The following is a 23,106-nucleotide window of genomic DNA, read 5'->3' on the forward strand; positions in this document are numbered from 1 at the left end:
GTACGGATTCCAGAGCCAGGCTACCTGGACTTGATCTCAGCTGTGCTTCCTACAAACTGTGTGACTTTGGGCAAATCAGTTAATAGTCCTCCAGCCTGTGTCCTCATCTGTAAAATGGGGATAATATCAATATCTGTCTTTTAGGGTTGTAATGAGGGTTAAATGATGAATGAACTATTATTAGTGCCTGATGTTTGAGCATTGCTATGTGTGTGAGGTGAAGTTTAGCACACGCTGGCTGGTATGTAAGTGTTCAAAAAGTATTTTCATTAATGAACATGTATGTAACTTCAGATATATTACATTCAGAGTACATCTGTATTGATTTAATATCCAATTCTGATACGGACTGCATCACTGTTGACAGCAGTGTATCGTTACATTTGACTTATTATATTATAATTGCCACCTCAAAACCTGTAAGGGAACAGTGTGATTTTTTTAATGCCTTTTGAAAATTAAGAATAACTTTTGAAAGTTAGGAATAATTCACTCTGCATTCAGAAATACAGAGCTTTTAGTCTCATGATCTTTTTCCTTCTAAAATAAGGCTTTTGCATATAATAGAAAACAAAATTTGTGTTTATATGTTCATCCGTCATTTTCTGCACTTTCGAGCAGCTGCTTTGAAGGGCTCTGGTGACCCTGGAAATGCAAGGGTGACCAGACACACGGTCCCGCCCCTAAAGTAGCTCGCGGTCTAGTGTGGGGAGAGGGATTTTACTAAATATTAGAGAGTTAACCGTATTTTAAAATCTTTGCACAGACTATCGCTTCACAGAACAACATAAAAGTGTGAGACGAGGGACTTTCCCTGGCAATCCAGTGGTTAGGACTCTGCGCTCTCACTGCCGAGGGCCTGGGTTCAATCCCTGGTCGGAGAACTAGAATTCCACAAGCTGCGCGGCCAAAATAAATAAATGAGAAGTGTGAGGTGAAATAAAGTGCGCAGAGATCTAAAAATAGCTACAAATATCAAACGATTCTAACCGGTGTCTGAGTGAGGAGCGTAGCACTGCGTCACGTGTCCCGGTGGTCTGCCTTGTGCTCTCTAGGTAGTTGTCACGAGGTCGTTGCAGAAGCAAAGTCTAATCGTGACTGTTTTCCTTGAAGGCTGCTGAAGGAAAGTCTGAGCGGAAATTCCAAAACGTCGATGATCGCCACGGTCAGCCCGGCGGCCAGCAGCGTGGAGGAGACCCTGAGCACGCTGAGATACGCCACCCAGGCCCGGATGATAGTCAACGCCGCCAGGGTCAACGAGGACGTGAGCGCCAAGTTGATCAGAGGTCAGCAGTTCCCTACAGACTTAAAGATTATCTTGCAAGAGTTTAGTCTCAAATATTCATTTCAGTGATGAAAATATGCAGTTTAAGGAAGTTAAAGATTTTTCTCTCGTATCTGTGTAATAGCTGCTAGCCATTGTTCCACACTGATGAGGAGGGCGGATGGAAGGACGGCGGGAAGGAGAGTGACGGGGAAAGTCAGAAAAAGCTGGGAAATGGGGTGGGTGAAGGGGAAGGAGCCAGTGTAGGAAACCCTCTATGGACTGAGTCGTGCGCCTGTGCAGCACAGGGACGAAAATGTCCTTTACTTTTCCTCCTGTAGCCTTTCCGCCGTTGTCTGTCTCTCACCTCTGCTTCCTCTTGGTTCATTGACCCAAAGGCTGCTTGGTCCTGGGTTTCCAGCACGGGCCTCCCTTCGCCAGCGCCGAGTGTGCTTCTCTTGCTCACCTGCTCGGGGATCTTGCAGAAGGCGAATAGGTCCCTCAGAGGTGTGGGCCAGAGGAGGATGGATTTGCCATCTCGTGCTCCATCTTTTCCTGTTTGGATCCCCTCGCGTTTACAAATGGGACCATTTTCATTAAAAATAAGTATTCTGAATTCCAGCTTGGCAAATCTGTCATCTTTATCCAACATGTCTTTAGGAGTATGGTTTGCCTGGGGCAGTCCTGGTTCATGGCTGTCATCCCAGTGTGATGAATGGTGCCCCCGGTCCTTCCCAGGCGTGTCCCTCTTTGGACGATACATTACGTGGCCATACTGCTTATGAGGGAGGGAAATTCATTAAGAGGGGAGCAGTTTTTCAGGTAAAGGTTAGGTAGAGATTTGTAGGTAAAGTAAAATTTCTGCAAGTATTCTGTTTTACTTAGTATTTAAAACGTCAAATAAAATAGAAGATTGGAGGGTTATGTCTAGTGTGGGAATTACTATATATCAAATGTTATTGATCATGCATCTTTCTACAAATATTTAGACTTGAAAGCAGAAATTGAAAAGTTAAAAGCTGCTCAAAGAAACAGTCAGAACATTGACCCTGAGCGATATAGGCTCTGTCGGCAAGAAATAACATCCTTGAGAATGAAGCTGTATCAGCAGGAGAGAGACATGGCAGAAATGCAAAGGTGGGCTCTGGTCACTGCCTTCGATGCTGTGGGTGTTGCCTGGAATCGCTGGACTGGCTTGGGGCAAGGGTCGGGAGAGGGGGCGGGGGTGGAGGTGGGGATGGGAGGCTGAGGAGGTACCAGAGTCTGCCTTTATCCCTGCCTTCCCTGTGAACAGAGCAGCTTATCCCCAGACCATTACGTTTTAAGTATTCCCAAGTGGCTTCCTCATCTCAGAATCTCTTGATCAGTCTTGTAAACCTGGATATTTTTAACTCTTTTAAACTCTCGTTTGTCTTTGGTAAGAATGTGGAAAGAAAAACTTGAACAAGCTGAAAACAGGAAACTTCAAGTAACAAAGGAGTTACAGGTATCATTTCAACTCTCTAAACTGATTTGAAAATTTGCAAAGAAATATGACAGTAAATATACAGATGTACTTTCTCAAATTCCAGGCCAAGGAATTTGTTTTATCCTGTGGGAAGTGGGAAATCATTGAAAGTGTTTGACCAGGGAATCGACATTTTGAGAATTAGTTCAGAATTACTTTGGTGTAGGGTGTAAGCAGGACTGAAGCCAAGAGGGACTGTTGGCAGGGCAGGCAGAAGGCTGCCTCAGTGGTTCAGGCAGGAGGTGCTACGGGTCTGAACCAAGGTGATGGCAGTGGAGACGCGGCGGCAGGACCTGACCTGCTGTAGACGTCGGTGGGTGAGATCAGGCACATCTGGTGATGCTGGGTTGAGCCGTGAGTGGGCTGAGGATGGTGCCAGGACAGGGGGTCAGCGTCTTCCTGGGAGTCTAAGAAGTATGGTGGTCACGCTTACGGGGAAGTCGTGAGGAGAGGGTCTAAGAGACCGTTAATTAACTGAGTCCCACATACCGCGACTTAAATGTTTAATGTTTTAGGTGGATCTAACAGTTTCATGCTTGTGATTAAAGTTAATTTTTTTTCTGACTTCTACTAGAAAGCAGGAATTACATTTCAAATGGACAACCATTTGCCAAACCTGGTCAATCTCAATGAAGACCCTCAGCTGTCGGAGATACTGTTATATATGATAAAAGAGGGAACAACTACAGTCGGAAAGTATAAACCAAACTCGAGCCGTGACATCCAGTTGTCGGGGGTGCTGATCGCCGACGAGCACTGGTGCGTTCCTGCCAAGTACTTTTCCAGATCTTGATGACTGTGGCTTCCTTCACATGAGGCATTCACTCACACTGATTCTTTGGTATAAGTCTTCGAACGCATCTCTTAGCCAGGAAAAACAGGCAGTCTGAGTGTTTTGTGAGGATGTCAGGTCAGTTACTCTCAATATGAGATACGAGGTAGTATCGCTCTATCAGGAGTTATCCCTCAGCCAATAGATCTAAACTTCTATCCATCATCTATGGCAGGATTTTTGATCGGGTTGACAAATTTTAAAATTTGTTCACATGAATTGAACACATTTTAAAATTCATTCATATGAATTGAATGATACTGTGTCGTTAGGGTGATAGTATGTGTAAACTGTTGTAGCTCCGCAGTGTGTTTTCATGATTTGTCCATGTTGATGCTCTCTCATTTTTCCGCTGTGAAGTACCCTGTTGTATGAGTCTACCTGTCTACTTGGTTGGTGGGCGCTTGGGTGGTGTCTCATGTTTTGCTCCCCCAGTACTGCTGTGGGCGCTCTTGGATGCGTCTCCTGGTACAGACGGGCAGAGCTTCTGTGGGGCGAGTTTCATACCCTGAGTTAGGGCCCTCGGGGCAGCCGCTGGGAACCCGGGCGGCCAGGCCCTCCTGTCCGCCCCGCTGCGCTGCGTCTCTGATGATCTTCCTGTTACCCTCCCTGTATGGTGATCATTGTGAAGTTTGGGAAAATTGCTCCTAAGTGGTGTGTCTAGCAGCAGAGATGCCAGGCTGCAGCATATGTGCGTAGCCACCTTTATGAGGTAATTTCGGATTGTTTTCCAGAATGGCCGGCACTCCTGCCGCCCTTGGCGCTGAGGTCCCTGTGGCCCCGCATCCTTGCTGACCCTTAGCTGTCAGGTGGATGTGAGATGGCGTCTCGTGGGGGATGCGTGTTGCATTCCCTTGACTAATCCTGTTCACCTGTTCTTGGGCCATTTTTGTTTGCTCTTCTGTAACCTGCCTGTTCATGGCTTTTGTCCATTTTTCGATTGTGTTGGGTTTTTTCCATAATTTTTAGGAGTTTTTTAATATATTTTGGTGGCCCAGCTTTTGTGAGTTTCGCGTGTTGTAAATGTGTTTTCTCCAGCGTGTGGCTCATCGTTTCACTCTCTCATGGTGCCTTCGGATGGATCAGAGTCTTAGTTCGTGTAGTACATAAGTCAGTCTTTTCCTTTACGGTTGTCAGTGTTTGCGTCTTGTTTAAGAAATCATTTCTCCACTGAGGTCATAGAGACAGTCACCTAAATTATCTTCTACATGTTTTGAAGTTTTGCCTTCACATTTAAGTCCTTAAGTCGTATGGAATTTTTTGTTTGGTGTGAAGTAGGGATCTAAATTCATTTATTTTCCACGTGAATAACCAACTCTATCAGTACCATATATTAAATAACATATGACTTTTTTTGTGATCTGCAGTACAAAAAATTTCCAAAAATACAGAGTGTATTTTCTCACCAATATTGCACGGCCTTAGGTCCTCGAGCCCGCGTTGTCTTTGTACCCGGCGTGGCACGGCTTCTTGATCCTCAGATCCTCTTTCTCTTCCGTTAATTAACCGTTTTCTATAACAAATAAACCCAGAATTATTTATGCTTGTAGCAAAGATACAGAACATGCCCCGAAGAGTTGAGAGTCCAGGGGGACCAGGGAGTCCCCCACTCGCCTGGCACTTGGTGTTTCCCCTTTTAGTACACGGATAGGTGTTTGTCTCACTCTCTGGACCCTGAACTTCACGAGAGCAGGTTTCGTGTCTGTCTTCACTGATGACATACCTGGCACGTGGGGCTCAGTGGACAAAGGAGCGCCAGTACCCATCAGTTTATATTAACATTAGGTGGGTCTTAGCTACTTAGTGCTTAAAAGTAAAGAAAGAGAAGGAAAGTTCACCTCTAGCTTTGAGCCCTAAAGAGAAGCTGCTGAGAGGGCTCTGGCCTTGACGAGTGATGGAGATAAGGGAGAGGATGTCTTATGTCGACGGAGCGATTCAGGTAAAGGAGAGAAGCTGATGTTAAGGCAAATCCAGGTGGGGTTCTTATGGAAAAGAGTGGTGGATCAGGGGGTTGGTGGTTGAAGCTGGATGGGGGTGGGAGGGGGCAGAATGCTAAGGCCAAGGGCTTTTGATGGCAGAGCAGATAGAGCTGGGAGAGAGGAGGCGTCAGAACAAGCAGACCTTGTTTAAACCTTTATGGGGTTAGGACACTAGGCTGGCGGGAGGGTGGGCTGTTCTTCCCAAGTCCTCTCCTCTAGGTGCTCAAGTTCAAGTTTAACTGGAGATCTCGGAGCCTTGTCTGGAGCTGGAGGGTTTGTTCGGGGCTCAGCTTTTGCTACAGTTTTCTCTTTCTTTCTGTCCAGTTAATCCAAAGATAGTTGGATTTTGGAGTTTCTTTCCTATTTTCTGTATAAAAAGACTCAAAAGGATATGTAGCATTTATAGTTGATTTTCAACAGTATCATGTTATCGTCAGAGTTCAGTTAATTAGACGTCCAAGGAGTGTGCTTTTATCGCCATGCTTCTCCTTCCTCTGTATTACCTCTCTTTTCATGGGAGGAAAATGTTGTTTGTTCCATTATTAAAACTCATAAATGAAACCAGAAAGTTAGAAAAGTAAAACATAAAAATACTTAAAACTCTTCCATTCATAAAGAAACCACTGTCAGTATTTTAGTGTATTTTCCTTTAATGTTTGTGTATTTTTTTTTTTTCCATTTCTGGGGAAGAGGGGTTGGTATTTTTTTTAAGTAGTTTTAATCAAAATACATACGATGAAAATTTTTCCCACCACTGGTGGATAGAATTGCTAGAGAAGCCAGGCTTTTTCACCAAACCTTCAAAATCTAATTGAAGGAAAATAAGAGAGTTCTAAGTCATTATGGTCACAAATTGATATGAACCTTGACACTAAGGGAATAACTCAAGGAGGATTATCTGTATTGCCTTTTTCTTACTTGTTAGTCTGTCCTGTAGTTGTAACAATGTGCATCCTGTCTTCACAGCACCATCAACAATTTCGATGGGACCGTGAGTATCATCCCAGCTGGGGAAGCAAAGACATATGTAAATGGAAGACTTATTTTGGAACCCACGGTATTACATCATGTAAGTTGGCTGCTGCTAAGATGTGAGAAATTGTTTGACTTCGGGCAAGTGATCTAGTTTTTCTGAGCCCGATTCTGTCCTCTGTAAGATCAGTAGTGAACGGGATGAAGGACTTTCTGGTTCTAACGTTCTCTTATTTCACGCATTGCCTGCCTTTGCGCAGAGACCGCAGTTCTGTTATGGTGGGTGAACCAGCCCCCAAGGAGCTGTCCACCAGCAGCAGCATTATGTGTTCCGGGAAGAGCTGGGCTTTGGAATCAGGCCAGACAGGGTCGAAGCCCTGGCCCTGCCACTTGCCATATGACCTTTGAAAAGTTATTAAGCTCGGGGTGATTGCATGTCACCCATGTCAGGACACTTTTGAGAGCATTTCAATAATCATATTAGGAGAACAGGCATGAACTATTCTGTTGAAGGCAAAGCAAGACGTATGGCCACTTGGTATATATCCTGTCTTTCAGGAGGGATAAGGGAGGAGTAGGTGAAAGAATTCACGCATAGTTCTTAATACAGTGTCTGCAGACAGTGAGCTCAGTGTGCGCTTACCACTGTTACTGTCAAGCTCTGTGCTCTGTTAGTTTCCTCATTCCTAAAATCGGGATAAGAACATGCATAGTTGTGAGACATCAGTGAGACGATGTATGTGTAGAGTGTCAGATGCAGTTCTTGGCCTGTAGGAAGCATTTCATAAATGTTAGCTGCCGTGATTTTTATGTTTATCATTAGTGATACTAGACTATTGAATTGTTGAACATAAGGTTTGTCCCACGGAATTTTTTGGTTCAGACTCACCTCAAGGAGTAAATTTCTTGTGTGCTTTAGGGTGACCGGGTGATTCTTGGTGGCGACCATTATTTTAGATTTAATCATCCAGTAGAAGTCCAGAAAGGGGAAAGACCGCCCAGTAGAGATGCTCTTGTGAGTGAGGGTCCAAGAGACTTTGAATCTGCAAAAAATGACTTGCTCTTGGCACAGAGATTACAGTAAGTATTTTTGTTGGTATGAAACCGTAAGTATACGGGAGAGGGCTATGGAGAGCCTTAATCAGGTTGTCCTGACTGCACTCGTTAACTCTTGGGGTGCCGATTTCTAGCGACGTGATCTTTCCTCTTCTGTGTGCACTCACTCAACAAACAAACTTAGCTCCTACGCTGGAGGAATTTGTCTTCTTATGGGGCTGACGGACAGACAGACAGAGTGCCCTGACAGAGCCCTGCACCGTGTGGAGCTCCTGGGGTGACTCCTGCCCCGACCAGGGGTCAGCGAAGGTCTCGTGAGAAGATGTCCCCTGGGAGGGAGTCGGCCAGGGGAAGCCTGGGGAGTGGACCCTTATTTACTTTTCTTCTTTTGCCCCAGTTTTAGCTGAGGCAATATTGTAGGAGTTCTGATTTCATCAGGATCCCTGTAAAATAAATGGCAAGTAACACAGAAATAAAATGCTAAAGCATTTGGACTTTATCTTAAAGGTTATAGGGTCATGAGAGAATTTTAAGGAGACACGAGACAGACATGATGGGGATCACATTGCAGAAGGGTGGCTGTGGCCCAGGTCTGGAGGGTGGAGGGCGGTGGAGCCGGGTCCCGGGCTGCAGTGCAGTGGGGGCTGGGGGGTGAGACGGGCATCGCGGGGTCACGGGGAGAGAAGTATCCGCACAGAGGATGGAGGCGGGGGGTGGGAAGGATGACCGGGGTGGGCCACACGAACCCTGCTTTGTCACCTTGTCAAAAGTCTGAGCTTGCTTTGCCCTCTTTTTTTTTTTAAAGTTGTGGTACAACATACGTAGCGTAAAATTCACCTTTTTAGCCGTTTTTAAGTGTGCAGTTCAGTGGTGTTACGCACATTCACAGTGTTGTGCAGCCTCAACCATATTCTGTCTCCAGAACTTTCTCATCACCCAGCTGGGCCTCTGTACCTACTAAGCAACGGCTGCCCCCTCCCCCCAGGCCCCGGTAGCCATTAGGTCCTCTTTCTTTTGACATTCTTATTCTTTTTTTTTTTTTGGCTGCCTTGGGTCTTCATTGCTGTGCGCAGGCTTTCTCTAGCCGCGGTGAGCGGGGAGCAGGGGCCACTCTTCGCTGCGGTGTGCGGGCTTCTCACTGCGGTGGCCTCTCCTGTTGTGGAGCACGGGCTCTAGGCGCATGGTCTTCAGTAGTTGTGGCTCGCGGGCTCAGTCGTTGTGGCTTGTGGTCTCCAGAGTGCAGGCTCAGCAGTTGTGGCGCACGGACTTAGTGGCTCCGCGGCATGTGGGATCCTCCCGGACCAGGGCTCGAACCCGTGTCCCCTGCCTTGGCAGGCAGATTCTCAACCATTGCACCACCAGGGAAGCCCTGACATTCTTATTCTAATTCAGTAAAATTGGGTACGGAAATTTTATGCAGTACAGTTGTTAAAGCGTCGGGTTTTGTTGAGAAGAAAAAAGCTTTTAGTTTTCTGTAATCACCAATCCTTTTCCCCCCATACAGTGAAAGGTAATTTAATATTTTGACTTCTCAAAATGTCTAAGTGTTACCTGAAAACTGGGTTCACCTCTTGGTGGGCGTCGAGCCAAAAGACACAGCCAGGCCAAAGATCAGGAGAAGGAAGGATGCATTGCTTGCATCAAGTAAGGAGAACGTGGGAACTTTCCCAAAGCCGTGCTTCCCCAACAGTAAGACTGGGGAGGTTTTAAGCTAAGGGTACATGCGTGTTCGTGAAGGGGCCCGAGCAGGGGAGAAGTCAGCATAGAATCAGGGCAGGGATCGACAGAGTCCAGGCTTCAGTTGACTGAAGTCACGGGGATCACAGATGGTCAGCATCTCCATCCCTGAGGTTCCCGTTGACCTGGTGGCTGAGCTTCAGGCTAACCTTCACCATTGACTCAGAGCTGCGAGTCTTCACAACGGGTGTCTTATCTTTGCTGTTGTTTCTCTTGCCTGATAACAGTTGTTCTTTTTTTCCCTCGAGATCATTGGTTTCTGAGGCTTGTTCAAGGGCAAGCGCTGTGTCCAGGCTCAGATCGCAAAACGGCTCAGGCCAAACATGGCTTCTCTTCTGTCAAGAAAGCCCTGCCTGGTTCTCTCTCTGGGGGACCCCCCACCCTGTCTGCTTACAAAGTTATTATAGATGATTGGAAAAATATGGTACAATCTCTGCTTTATCAGCTCATGTATCATGCTTTTAGAGGCATTTCAATATATTCCTAATCTGTGACCTAAACATGAATTGAAAGATAATGATATGAAATAATTTTTGCCCTAACCATTGTTAGTTTAACATAAAATGCCCATATTTTGTGTTTACTACAATGTTAACTGTAATATTTACTGCAGTGTTCACTGTAACATAATTATGTTATAAATATATATTTTATATTTTTATGTAAGTTAAAACATTTTTATATAGCTGAAGCATTAGAAAAACATTTGCTTAAATATCGAGCATCTGCAATGGTAATTAAGTTAGAAATGAGCACATTTTCAACCTTTTATGTTTTGTTTGTATAAAGAGTTCTAGAGCTAATAAACATTTCAGAATGCTGCTGACAGAATGTCAGAAATGAAGTTTTGAGATTTGAACTTTTGTTTAATTTAACATCTTAATATGATTAAGAACTATTATAGCATATGAAGAATTCTTGACAGAGTACCCTGTCACTATTGAATATTTTGCTACTTGTAGACTTGAAGCAGAAATAAAGGAGGCGCAGTTGAAAGCAAAGGAAGAAATGATGCAGGGGATCCAGATCGTGAAAGAAATGGCTCAGCAAGAGCTTTCCTCTCAAAAAGCTGCGTACGAAAGCAAAATAAAAGTCCTGGAAGCAGAACTGGTAAGAGGCAGAACTGTTTCCTTTCTCTGCCGGTGCAGGGCCCCAGGGGAGCGTCAGAGGGGAGATCACGGCTGCTGGGCTGGGGGAGGAGAAGCAGACAGGCTCTGTCCCCCAGCCCTTGGGCAGCCCTGCCTCCCAGAAGCCCATCTGGAGGGCAGCGCTCTGAAAGGTTTGACTAGTGATGGTTATTTTCGGTTGGGTTAGTCAACCTGGATGGGGTGGAGAAGCATTGGGGCACCTTTTCTATCTGTGAGTCAATTTCCTGTGCACTGATTTTTACAAAGGGACTTTTGTACCTATTTGGTATCATTTTTGAAGAATTGCTCTGTATCTTTGCCCTATTTATTTTTTATTATTGTATGTCAAAGAAAGAAGAATGTCAAAGGAAGAAGATACAGGAAATAAATAACCAAAAGGCTAATTACAAAATTGAGGAACTAGAAAAGGCAAAGCAGCGTTTTGAACAGGAAATATATGTCAACAAAAAGCGGTTAGAAATGGAGACTTTGGCTACGAAACAGGTAATTTCATTTTATAGCTAGTCTGAGCTATCTTGAGGAGAGGCTGGATTTTTCTTTTTTTTAAAGAGCTTATGGTCTCTTGATGGGCGATGGCCAAATCCAGGTCTGCAGGTGAGAAGGGGCTTCCTGCCTGAAAGCCTCTGTCCTCACGATGTGCTCACACAGATCTTTTCAAAGGGACAGAGCTGTTGTTTCCAGCGAGTTTCAGTCGAGTGTTCTCTTTCCCTGCGTGCACAGCGACCCTGTGGTCAGTCATGCCGAACGATGTAAGGAGTGAGGTGATACTAGGGCGTGGTACACAGAAGGGGGGACGGCTCAGCTCCTGGACGGGTTACATCCCAGTGCCAGGGTGGAAAGAGCAGCGAGCAGGCCGTGTGCCCGCGTGAGTCCTCAGGGAACTACCTCAGCCTTGGGAGCTCAGGCGCTGACTTGCCTCATCTCTCTGAGCACAGAGGCATCTTTCAAGGGCAGCTCACGGTGGCTCTCCAGGTGCTGGACCAGCAGCCTCAGCATCGCCTGGTAGACGTGCAGATCTCGGTCCGACCAGAACTGCCGAATCACATCCTCTGGGGTGGGGCCGGAATCCCTTCTAACCAGCCCTGGAGGGGGGCCCTGAATCCGGAAGGGAGAGCCCCTGCTTTCGTCTCTGCTGCGACTTCTTACATCTTCAAGTTTTACTCTCAAATGGCAGTTTTCCTTCTTTCCTTCTTAAGTTTATGGTGGGGTTGGGGGTAGAGGAAGATACTCGCAGTAACCCCAGAGTACCGGTACTATAAAATGGTGAGAATACATATATTAGCCGATTCTAGAGCACGGAGGGGCTAGTGAACCACCCTGGAAAGTTTTAAGAGAAAAACAGATGTGTTTAAATCTTGAAAACAATTATCATTAGTGGGCTGTTATAAGGCTTATTTGTATCAAGTGAGGTGTTTTGGTTTTTTTTTTTTTTTGTGGTACGCGGGCCTCTCACTGTTGTGGCCTCTCCCGTTGCGGAGCACAGGCTCCGGACGCGCAGGCTCAGCGGCCATGGCTCACGGGCCCAGCCGCTCCGCGGCATGTGGGATCTTCCCGGACCAGGGCACGAACCCGTGTCCCCTGCATCGTCAGGCGGACTCTCAACCACTGCGCCACCAGGGAAGCCCTCAAGTGAGGTTTTTAGGTGTATTTTTAATTTAACTTTTTAATTTAGTCAACAAATTCTTGAGTAGTTTTTTCCTTTTTTTGTTTTTTTTCTGAAGGTTTTTATGCTCCTATCAATGGGGAGAAAAAGATTAATCTATGTTATCAAAAATTCCTAATGATTTTGTTGTGGGGGAAAAAATCATTTTATGAGGATACTTTATAAATCATTTTTTAAAAGCCTTTATGCTTAATAAAACACGCACTGTGAAATGAGAATTATGTAGTGCATTACCATTGTCAGTCTGGTTTTCTAATTTCTCTCTTTGCACGGTCTCGTGTACGGCTCCACATGAATGAATATCAATTAGGCTTTAGAAGACCACAGGATCCGCCATGCAAGAATTCTGGAAGCTTTAGAAACCGAGAAACAAAGAATTGCTAAGGAAGTACAAATTCTACAGCAAAATCAGAGTAATAGGGATAGAACTTTCACAAGTGAGTATAGGACGATTTTAGCAGGTATTTTCTAAAGTTATGTATGTTATTTCATACAGTTAGTAAAATGTTAATTAACTTTGTGTATTTAAAATTTTTTTTCTAGATCTTGCTGACTTCTCTGGATCTAGATAAATTTGTATGAATGATTATTTTTAGGATATTCACTTTTTAGAATATTTAGTTATATAAGCAAATAGTAAACAGAATTCCAAGTATTATTTTAATGTGTAGTATGCTTCTTAAAATGTCTTACTCTAATCCTTAATTCTTATTTTATAAGAATTATTAATCTGAGTTGTGCTTAATCATTGCATACTTCGTTTTCTTTCTCACTTGAAAGTTATTTTTTTGTACGTTTCTACATTCCTGTGTAGAGCACAGCATTTTTTTCAAATATTTATGTATTTATTTGGCTGTGCCGGGTGGCTTGTGCCACCTTAGTTCCTGACCAGGGATCAAACCCAGGCCCTGCAGTGAGAGCGCAGTGTCCTAACCACTGGACCGCCAGGGAATTCCCCAAACACAGGCTGTTTAATGTAAGCTTTCTTTTTTTAATTATAGAAAGTTTCAAATAAACTATGAAAGCAGAGAGATTACTACAGTAAACTCTTCCATACTTATCATCCATCTTCAACAGTTACCCACACATGTTCAGTTTTGTTCCAGCCGTGCTCAATCCCCCTGCCCTCCTGGACTATTCTGAAGCAAATCCCAGACATCCTGTCACCTGATCTGTAAATACTTCACTGTGTATCTCCAAGTTAGATAAGAACTCTCTTTTCTCTCTTTCCCTGTCACTCTTTGAAGCATAACTCTGATATTATTATTACACCTAAAAATATTAATAATAATTTCTTACACATCAAATATCTAGTCCCTATTCAAATTTTGTGGACTATGTCATAATTTTTAAAATCCAGGAGCTTCCCTGGTGGCGCAGTGGTTGAGAGGCCGCCTGCCGATGCAGGGGACGCGGGTTCGTGCCCCGGTCCGGGAGGATCCCACATGCCGCGGAGCGGCTGGGCCCGTGAGCCGTGGCCGCTGAGCCTGCGCGTCCGGAGCCCGTGCTCCGCGATGGGAGAGGCCACAGCAGTGAGAGGCCCGCGTACCGCAAAAAAAAAAATAAAATAAAATAAAAAATAAAATCCATTCGGTTTGTTTGAATCAGGATACAAATGTGGTCGTCCACACCCTGTGTTTGCTAGATGTACCTTTTTTTTTTTTTTTTTTGTCGTACGCGGGCCTCTCACTGCTGCGGCCTCTCCCATCGCGGAGCACGGGCTCCGGACGCGCAGGCTCAGCGGCCACGGCTCACGGGCCCAGCCGCTCCGCGGCATGTGGGATCCTCCCGGACCGGGGCACGAACCCGCGTCCCCTGCATCGGCAGGCGGCCTCTCAACCACTGCGCCACCAGGGAAGCCCTAGATGCGCCTTTTAAGTCTCTTTTAATCTGTCAGCTGGCTCTTCCTTCCTCTCTCTCTGTCCCCTTATAATTCATGTATTGCAGAAACCAGGTTCTCTACCTGTAGAGTTTCGCAGATTCTGGGTTTGCTGACTGTATGTCCAGGCTGTTGCTTATGCCTCTACATACCCTGCAAAGAACCCGTCGTCCGGGTTCAGTGTTTTAGCAAGAATACTTAGTAGTTGTGCCGTATACTTTCCATAACTTCTGTTTTTAAATTACCTTGAAACTGTTAAATCTGTTGTGAGAGATAAGAACATTGTATTAATACATGTTTTTATTCCTCTTAGGTCCTAAAACAGTACCATGCAATGAATACTTGATTTTTTTTATCCACATGAACAATGAATTTCACTCTTCCAAAAAAATGTTTTTAATGGAATGCTGGTTATAAGTTTGAACAACATAGAAAATGTTTATGCCAAAATCTTAAATTTGAATTAGGAACGTGGAATTATGTACTGAAAGTGTTTTTATGTCCTAATATATCTCTGTTTCTGTCTTTATCTATCTATCTATTTTTAAAATTTCAGGCAAAATTAAAAAAGGACTGTGGTTCTATTTAAGTTAAGGCTGTAGTATACTTTACCTAATACTTTACATAAGTTAGGAGTTAGGAAAAAAGAAATTAGAAAAAAAATCTTTAAAAATATTAGAAGGAAAAGCAGCATCTTTGGCATTTCCTTGTTTGCAAAACCCGTATCCTCTCTCTGTGAACTTCAGTTTTCTTCCACGCCTCCACGGGTGAAAGACCTCATTTTGTATGAAGAATATTTTATTTCACCAGTGAGGCTTGAAGAAAAGTTACTGAGTTGTCACCTTCACCTTCTGTGATGTATCGTTAAAACCATTCGTTTGAAGTCAGTTGTTTTTCAGGACGTGTTGTGCCTGGTGGCGTGTTAGTGCTCACATACGTGTTCTGAATCTTCTCCGTGTGCTCTCTGCTAGTTCAGCCCAGTTGGAGCTCCATGAAACTCTCCGTGATGATTCAGGAAGCCAATACCATCAGCAACAAGTTAAAAAAGAATTATGTTTTTGGCAGGTGAGTGATTATCTTATTTGTAAAGTAATTTGTTGTTTTAAACTAGTCACGCTTCATGCTTCATGTGATTTTTTTTCTGTTTTAGTTTCTCTAAGGACATGGTATCCTACATGCCTGTCCAGGAGCAAGTGGGTGTCATAATCCCCAGGGGCACTTCCAGATTCCCCTCTCAGAGCTCACTCTGGAGTGAAAAAGGCTTTCAGCAATGAACATACTTGTATATTTTATAAACAGAATAATTTTAGATGTTTTAGGAATTCACTAATTTTCTTTTGAGTTGAGAATTTATAAGTATTCCACATTTTAAAAGGAATATACAATATTAGAACTTCTAAGAAATTATTATATAAGAAGTTATTTTAATATAGTATATACTAGACATGATTATTAGTATAACAAAAATACTTAACTATGGAGAGATTTAATCAGTGGTCTGAATTTTTATGGGAGTCATTCTAATTCGGAAAACTCTAGGTTATGTATGTTTTAGGAGAAGCATTTTTTTTCTTTGGTTTTTCTTTCAGACATGTATCAGATAAAGGAAGTAGTTCTGACACTTGTATTCAGGTTCGTAACCTGCAACTAGGGGTCTCAACTGTCTGGAGTCTGGAAAAGTTTGAGTCTAAGCTTGCGGCAATGAAAGAACTTTACGAGGTTTGGAATATTATTAAAATCTCTATAACCTTTTTGAAATCAAAATATTATATGTAAAAACTTACAGGATTCTGCCAGATTATAGCCTTAATGCTTGAATTGTGTAATGGAAAAATGAAAATAAACTAGTTAACTCAATCTAGAAAAGGATAAACCTAAACCAAAGGAGAATAGATGAAGGAATCATTAAAAATAAGAGGAATAATTGACAAATTAGAATTAATAAACTCAGGCTTCAGCTCTTTGAAAAGGTGAACATGTGATTTTAGGAATGGACATAGCATTTAAATAAAGATCTCAAGCATTTTAAGATTATATTACATTTTTATGTAAATAAGTTTAATAAGTAAGCTAATAAGTTTAATAATTTTCTAGAAAGTTAAGATTTTTCTAGAAAAAGAGAAATTATGAAAGTTGATTTAATAGGTGACTAACCAAGCAATAAATTGAAAAGTTTGTCAATGAACTAGCCTGAAAAAAAAAAAAAAAAGATGCTGGGCTTCCCTGGTGGCGCAGTGGTTGAGGGTCCGTCTCCCGATGCAGGGGACACGGGTTCGTGCCCCGGTCCGGGAGGATCCCACGTGCCGCGGAGCGGCTGGGCCCGTGAGCCATGGCCGTTGAGCCTGTGCTCCGCAGTGGGAGAGGCCACAGCAGTGAGAGGCCCGCGTACTGCAAAAAAAAAAAAAAAAAAAGATGCTGATCCCAGTCAATTTCATGGGTAAGCACTTTTGAACCTCCAAAAAACAGACAAATCCTGTTAACATTTAAACTATTCTAGAAAGTGTCACAGTTACGATGCTAGAATAACTGATTACAATCAAAACAAACAAACCCCACAAAAACTGAAAAGATGATTCAAAAGAGAATTACAAACCAATCTTAATATGAACACAGCTATAAAAATCCTGAAAGAAATGTTAGTAAGTCAAACCCAAGGTTGTATTTAGAGAATACTTATACCATGATTAAGTAGGGTTAATTCCAGGAATGGAATGCAAGGTATATTCACAATAGAAAATACAGAAAGGCTGAAGGGAATCATACAAAAGCACTGACAGTTTACCTCTAAATGATGGGTTTGCAGGTGGTTAAAATTTTTTTCTTTGTGTTTATATGTATTAATAATTTCCAGATTTTCTACAATGAATGTGAATTGCTTGTGTAATTAAAAAAACAACTGTATTGAGGTCATTTGATAATTCTTGCCTTGACATATACATTAAAATCTGATGGGTGGGTGAGTTACCTTACATTCCTACTTTCAACCGTTTGTTGCAATATTCTTTACTTATTTTTCCATTTAGTTATACTATTCTTGAATCAATCTCTATATTTATTTTGCTAGCACTTCAATTGGTATTGCTTTAAATATTTAACTTAAAATATAGATTATTATCATGATCAATATATTCAACCAGGAAGTGATTGAACCTTTTTTATTAGAAATAATTCATAATAATTTATTCCACAGTTAATATTGACCAGATATTGCTTTAAGCATTTTATAGTTATTCGTTAATGTATTCATTTCCAAAAATGCTGATTCATTAAATTAATATTTTGTGTCAAAGCTAATTCAAATTTGTCTTTGTTTTTGTTTTTACCATCTTTACTGGAGTATAATTGCTTTACAATGGTGTGTTAGTTTCTGCTTTATAACAAAGTGAATCAGCTATACATATACATATATCCCCATATCTCTTCCCTCTTGTGTCTCCCTCCCTCCCACCCTCCCTATCCCACCCCTCTAGGTGGTCACAAAGCACCAAGCTGATCTCCCTGTGCTATGTGGCTGCTTCCCACTAGCTATCGATTTTACATTTGGTAGTGTATATATGTCCATGCCACTTTCTCACTTTGTCCCAGTTTACCCTTCTCCCTCCCCGTGTCCTCAAGTCCATTCCCTAGTAGGTCTGCATCTTTATTCCCGTCCTGCCCCTCGGTTCTTCATGACCATTTTTTTTTTTAAGATTCCATATATATGTGTTAGCATACGGTATTTTCTCTTTCTGACTTACTTCACTCTGTATGACAGACTCTAGGTCCATCCACCTCACGACAAATAACTCAATTTCGTTTCTTTTTCTGGGTGAGTAATATTCCATTGTATACATGTGCCACATCTTCTTTATCCATTCACCTGTTGATGGACACTTAGGTTGCTTCCATGTCCTGGCTATTGTAAATAGAGCTGCAGTGAACATTGTGGTACATGACGCTTTTTGAATTATGGTTTTCTCAGGGTATATGCCCAGTAGTGGGATTGCTGGGTCGTATGGTAGTTCTATTTTTAGTTTTTTAAGGAGCCTCCATACTGTTCTCCACAGTGGCTGTATCAATTTACATTCCCAGCAGCAGTGCAAGAGTGTTCCCTTCTCTCCACACCCTCTCCAGCATTTATTGTTTGTAGACTTTTTGATGATGGCCATTCTGAGCGCTGTGAGGTGACAGCTCACTGTAGCTTTGATTTGCATCTCTCTGATTATCGGCTATGTGGAGCGTCCTTCCTGTGTTTGCTGGCCGTCTGTGTGTCGTCTGTGGAGGAGTGTCTGTTCAGGTCCCCTTGATGTTGTCAGATTATTCTATTTTTCTCCTGAGGACGCTATCGTTTTTGTTTTCTCTATGTTTTCTAAATCATGTTTATTTTTTCTAAATTATTTAATGATTTCTGTTGCTTTTATTAGTAGATTTCTTTTAATATAATTCCTAGTGTCATGTGATTTTAAAAAATTTTATCAGGAATGCGATTTTTTTTTAACATTATCTAGATAATCTATAATTTTGCGAATTTTATAAATGCGACAAAGTAAACATTTTTCCTTAGTTGCTAAACATTTTTAACCCATAATTACTAGAAACTATCTATTTAATTTTCTTAGAGCCATTGTAGTAACAAGTGTGAAGATGTGTTTTGCGACCCTGAAGATGAATGGGAACCCGACATTACAGATGTTCCAGTGTCTTCATTTTCCAGAAGGAGGTGAGGACATTTGTGTTACTGGCTTTCCTCCTTCTCAAAAGAACTATCTGTTGTCATGGTGGATATCTGGGAAGGAACCCAGTAGGTCACTGATCAAATTACACTTAGGGCATTAGATCGTTTATATTCAGTTAGAATATGAAGAAACAGCCTCAGTATTTTACCATATAAGTTTTAAGAGCAACTTAGACTGGCATAAACCTAATTTCCTATAAAGATGAACAGTGTTTATTACTTTACCCTTTCTCAAAAACCTGGCATATTCTATGATATTTTATTGTAAGTTACCGAGTTTGAAATGCCATTAAGTTAGTATGAGCACCTCAGAACGCTAAATCGCGGTGACGAGGACTTCTGTACGTGACAAATGTTGCTTATTAACTACAATGTACAAGACTCAGCGCCAGAGGACGCTGCCCCTGCACACGCCCCCGTGCTTGGGTTACAGAGAGGCGAACGCTGTAGTAGGAACGCCTTCGTCCTGGGACTCGGTTAGCCCCTTGGTTTGATCTTTGAACAGGACTGCTGGCTGCCATGTCCTGAGGATACGGGGATAAGTACAGAATATTCCCTGCCCTCCAAGACCTGGCGTGGAGGAAAGTTGGGGCGGGGCGGGTTGATGAAGACCTGACCCGAGGCTGGGCAGGGGCTGCAGAGGAGGGTAGGTCTACGGGCATCCGTGAGGCAGGATCACAGGCCTCGGGGGCTGGTGTGGGGTGACAGTGATGCGGGGCTGCAGGCGGGTCCTGGCCGAGCGACTAGGGGAGGGTGGGGTTCCCTGAGGTGGATGGTAGGGAGGCTCTTTTGGACGCGGTGAGTTTGAGGTTCCTGGGGGTCATCCAGGTGTACACAGAGGTCTAAGACTTTGTAGAAGGGATTCGGGAATTTTCAGGGTGTAAAGGTCAGTGGCGTTTCATCCAGCAGAAGCATCGCCATAGATAGAACATGTACTGAATGCATGTGGAGCAGAGTCTCATTCACCTCAGAACTGCTGCTGTCCTTACCCCCATTTTACAGGTGAAGTAACCAAGGATTTAAAGAGACAAGGATCTTGTCCAGAGTCACCAGCCTCTCTGTTGCAGAGGGAAGAACAGCGAGTTTCGGGTTAAATGTAGTTTCAACTTCATCGCCTTCAGCGCAGCTCAGAGTCCGTTTGGGTTTCTAAACCTTTTTAGGCCTCTCTTGGTTTTGACCATGCTTATTTTAAACTCCTTTGCATAAACTCTCCTCAAAGAGGTGGAACTGCTTAATTACCTGTGACTTTTGCTTTATATCCTGCATTCTAGCTGCTAAGCTAGAGTAAGAAATAGCCAGGACGTCGCGTTCATGTTATATGTTAGGTACGTGGCAGCTCGAATCTCAGGCTGAAGGAAACACAGAGCGTGTGCTTTAAACAGACTCTGGGCTCCTTGAGTGCATCCGCTGCAGGCCCGTGCTGTGCAGAGTCACAGGTCCCACCGAGACCTGAGTCCTCGTCCTGGCCGCATGTGGCCGGGGGCCCAGGGCAGGACGTCTCGAGGCTTCAGTTTTCTCATCTGTGAGCTGGAGACAGGACAGGGTCATCCGTGAGGAGCAGCTGCTTCTCCGGTGACCACCGTGGTCTCTGACACGGGACCGATGACGCGGATGATGCGGTGTTGCTGGGAGGGTTTAGATCCAACCTTGTCCGTGGCTGTTCTGTAAATGGCAGTTCTTGCTCTCAGGCACCTAATATGTATTGAATAACCTTGGGATACAGAGAGGATATGATTTCTGATCCAATTCCAGTGAAAAGACAAGTGATGTCTTCAGGTGATTTGTCCCGAGGACTTCAAAACCGAGGTGGGCTCCGGCACTGAAATGAGCTAACTCGTCCTGGAGTGGAATTGGGCCGATGGGGCCTGGGACACTTACACCAGCCGAGAGTGGGTGGCATAAGCCTCCCAGAATTCAACCCAGACCTACAGATTCTTGAGAGTGTGGTTTATAAATTCCTTTAGATTTAAAAATTACTGATTTCTTATTTTATTATAAACAGGTATAAGTTTTGTGTACTTAGACGTGTGGATCAAATACAAGCATTAAGAATTAACATTAAAGTTTTATCCTATTGAAGGTTAGTAATTTACATCTTAAGTCCCGCTGACTTAATAATAAGGGAATAATTAGGGAATCAACAGAAACTTAAATTGTCACTGAAAAATCAAAGCAACATTTTCTAAGATTTCGAAATCAGGTGTTTTCACTTGGCAGAGATGTTTTTGAAAACGTCTATAATTTAAAAGTATCATTTTTTTAAAAACATGGATTGCTCTTGGTCAGGAGCCTTGTGTATGAAGTTTCAGCCTTGTAAGAATGTTCATGACAGAATTGCAGATTCTGAGAATGCCTGAAGGTAATGGACTCTTAATTATGGAGCTTCTAGGCAATGATGTGCTTGTTCTGCGGTGAAATAGACCGGTTTGGTGGCATATAAATTTTGATATGTGCTGTTGACAGTTAAAAGTAAAATTTCCCCCGATGTTAAGTAAAAATTCTTTGAAAGGAATGTGACAAGCATTTTTTAATTTGAGTTTAAACATTGTTTAACTACAGTCGTGTTGAAAGAATAAGTTTTCCTAGTTCAGACTTAATGGGATAATGTACGCTTTTCTTTCGCTACTAAGTAAAAAAACTGTAACCTGTGAGAATTGATATTTTCTCTCCCTGTTGTCAGTCATAATTCTGTGTTTCTCTCGTAGGAATTCATGGGGAGATTTTATATTTGAAACATTTAGGCGACTACAGATAGAATGCTTTTGTTTAACCATCTTTTCAACAAGTAGCGTTTTTCTGTGAGTGGCCACTAGTAGAGAGGGTCCTGTTAAGGAGAAGACTTCAAAGGTCCCGCTGGACTGAGGTCTGGGGCCACAGCCTGATGTCTAGGGGCTGGAGCTGGGCTTTGGAAAGTTGGTCCACGGGTGGTGATACGGAAGCAGGCGCTCCTTCCGTCACACCCAGGGGGAGACGTGAGTGTTTTTACCCTCGGCTGAGGGGAGAGGCAGCAGGAAGAGCCCTGAAGGTCGAATCTTGGGGTCGCCTCCTGCCTTGTGCCGCTGCTATGCTTCCCGGTGCTGTGCTCTTCGCCCTGTGCAGCAAATATTTACTTGAATTTATTGACCTGGATCATTTCCCTGCTTAAAACCCTTCCCAGGATAACTTGCTCGGGATCAATCCACGCTCCCTTAGCTGGCATCCGAGGTCGGCCCCAGGCTCGCTCCGGGGGCCCTCCCGGCTCTGGGGCTGAGTCCTTCCATCCGAGCGCCTCCGCAGCCCTCCGTGCCCTCCTGACTTCCTGTGGACCGTAAGCTCCGTGAGCCCAGAAGCCCTGTTTGCTGTGTCTCAACCACAGTATCCGGAGCCTGTGAATAGTAGGACAGCTGACCCTCAAACAGCACAGTTTTCAGTAGTAAACACGACAGGATTGGGGTTGGCTGAGCCCGCGGGTGTGGAGGAACCCCGTGTGCCGAGGGCTGACTGTGCGCCCCTAACCCCCGCCTCGTTCACGGGTCAGCTGTGCATTTGTTCTATTCAGTTCATTAACTAGAGGGTTAGACTGGTACCTGACAAGAGTAAATTCCTGTTCGATAAACCAAATTAATTTAACCCTTGATGAAAATATTTCCATGGAAAACATTCTCGTGGATGTCCATTCTCTTTGGAGAATTTAAAACTGTGTCCTTCGCATTTTCCCACGTGGAGTGTCGCTGCCAGCCTTACGGTTTCTGTTTTTCCAGGAGCAGGACTCTGATGAAGAACAGGAGGATTTCCAGCTGCCTGCATGGCATAGCGGTCCCCGCGGCCCAGGATTTGCACTCTTCACACTCATCAGGTACTTTTCTCTTCAGACTTTGTCGTTTACTGGGAATAGCTCCAAGTCTTGTCTCTGCCACTGTCCTGTTTCCGGTTCTTGTGCAAATCGTTTCATCTCCCGGAAGCTTCCATCTCCTCTGTAAACAGGGTGGACCGGAGACCCCTCCCACTTCTGAAACTCTGTGCTCTGTGATGTATTCCAAGCCTTTAGTTGAGTGACTAGTTCAAATGTGGAAGACGTGTGTTTGTTCAAAAATGTATGAGGATGTTGTTTTCTTCTAAGTGAAAAAAAGGCAAGGTGTAGCAGATTACGTATGACAGGATATCGCATGTGTGAGGAGGAGAAGAAAGATGTGTACAAACATGCTTATGAATGAATATGCTCTCCCTGGAAGCGCTGGTTTGTCCAGGCACTTGGGGGAGGGGACGGGGCAGGAAGGAAGACGTCCTTTCACAGCATATCCTTCGTTTTCTTCTGAAGTTTATATAATATGCATGATTTGTCTAAAGCTGCTTTAATTTTTAAAAGTTTAAAAGAA

The 23,106-nt window shown here is 43.5% G+C and overlaps 1 protein-coding gene across 4 annotated transcripts in view; it reads left to right on the forward strand.

Moving 5' to 3' along the window:
- KIF14 (kinesin family member 14) overlaps positions 1–23,106 on the forward strand; it is a 51,701-nt gene that overhangs the window by 15,516 nt on the left and 13,079 nt on the right. For all 4 annotated transcript variants that reach the window (XR_013830232.1, XM_079934677.1, XM_079934678.1 and 1 more), the window contains exons 11-23: positions 1,114–1,286; positions 2,254–2,401; positions 2,687–2,750; positions 3,346–3,530; positions 6,549–6,651; positions 7,474–7,634; positions 10,310–10,457; positions 10,826–10,978; positions 12,469–12,595; positions 15,009–15,102; positions 15,627–15,756; positions 18,636–18,736; positions 22,492–22,586. Coding sequence is in view for 3 of the 4 variants with exons in the window: in XM_079934677.1 (XP_079790803.1) it covers positions 1,114–1,286; positions 2,254–2,401; positions 2,687–2,750; positions 3,346–3,530; positions 6,549–6,651; positions 7,474–7,634; positions 10,310–10,457; positions 10,826–10,978; positions 12,469–12,595; positions 15,009–15,102; positions 15,627–15,756; positions 18,636–18,736; positions 22,492–22,586 (1,682 nt within the window). In the remaining variant the exon portion in view is untranslated. The remainder of the gene's footprint in view (positions 1–1,113; positions 1,287–2,253; positions 2,402–2,686; positions 2,751–3,345; positions 3,531–6,548; positions 6,652–7,473; positions 7,635–10,309; positions 10,458–10,825; positions 10,979–12,468; positions 12,596–15,008; positions 15,103–15,626; positions 15,757–18,635; positions 18,737–22,491; positions 22,587–23,106) is intronic.

Source organism: Stenella coeruleoalba (assembly GCF_951394435.1).
Source record: "Stenella coeruleoalba genome assembly, chromosome: 1".
NCBI lineage: Eukaryota > Metazoa > Chordata > Mammalia > Artiodactyla > Delphinidae > Stenella > Stenella coeruleoalba.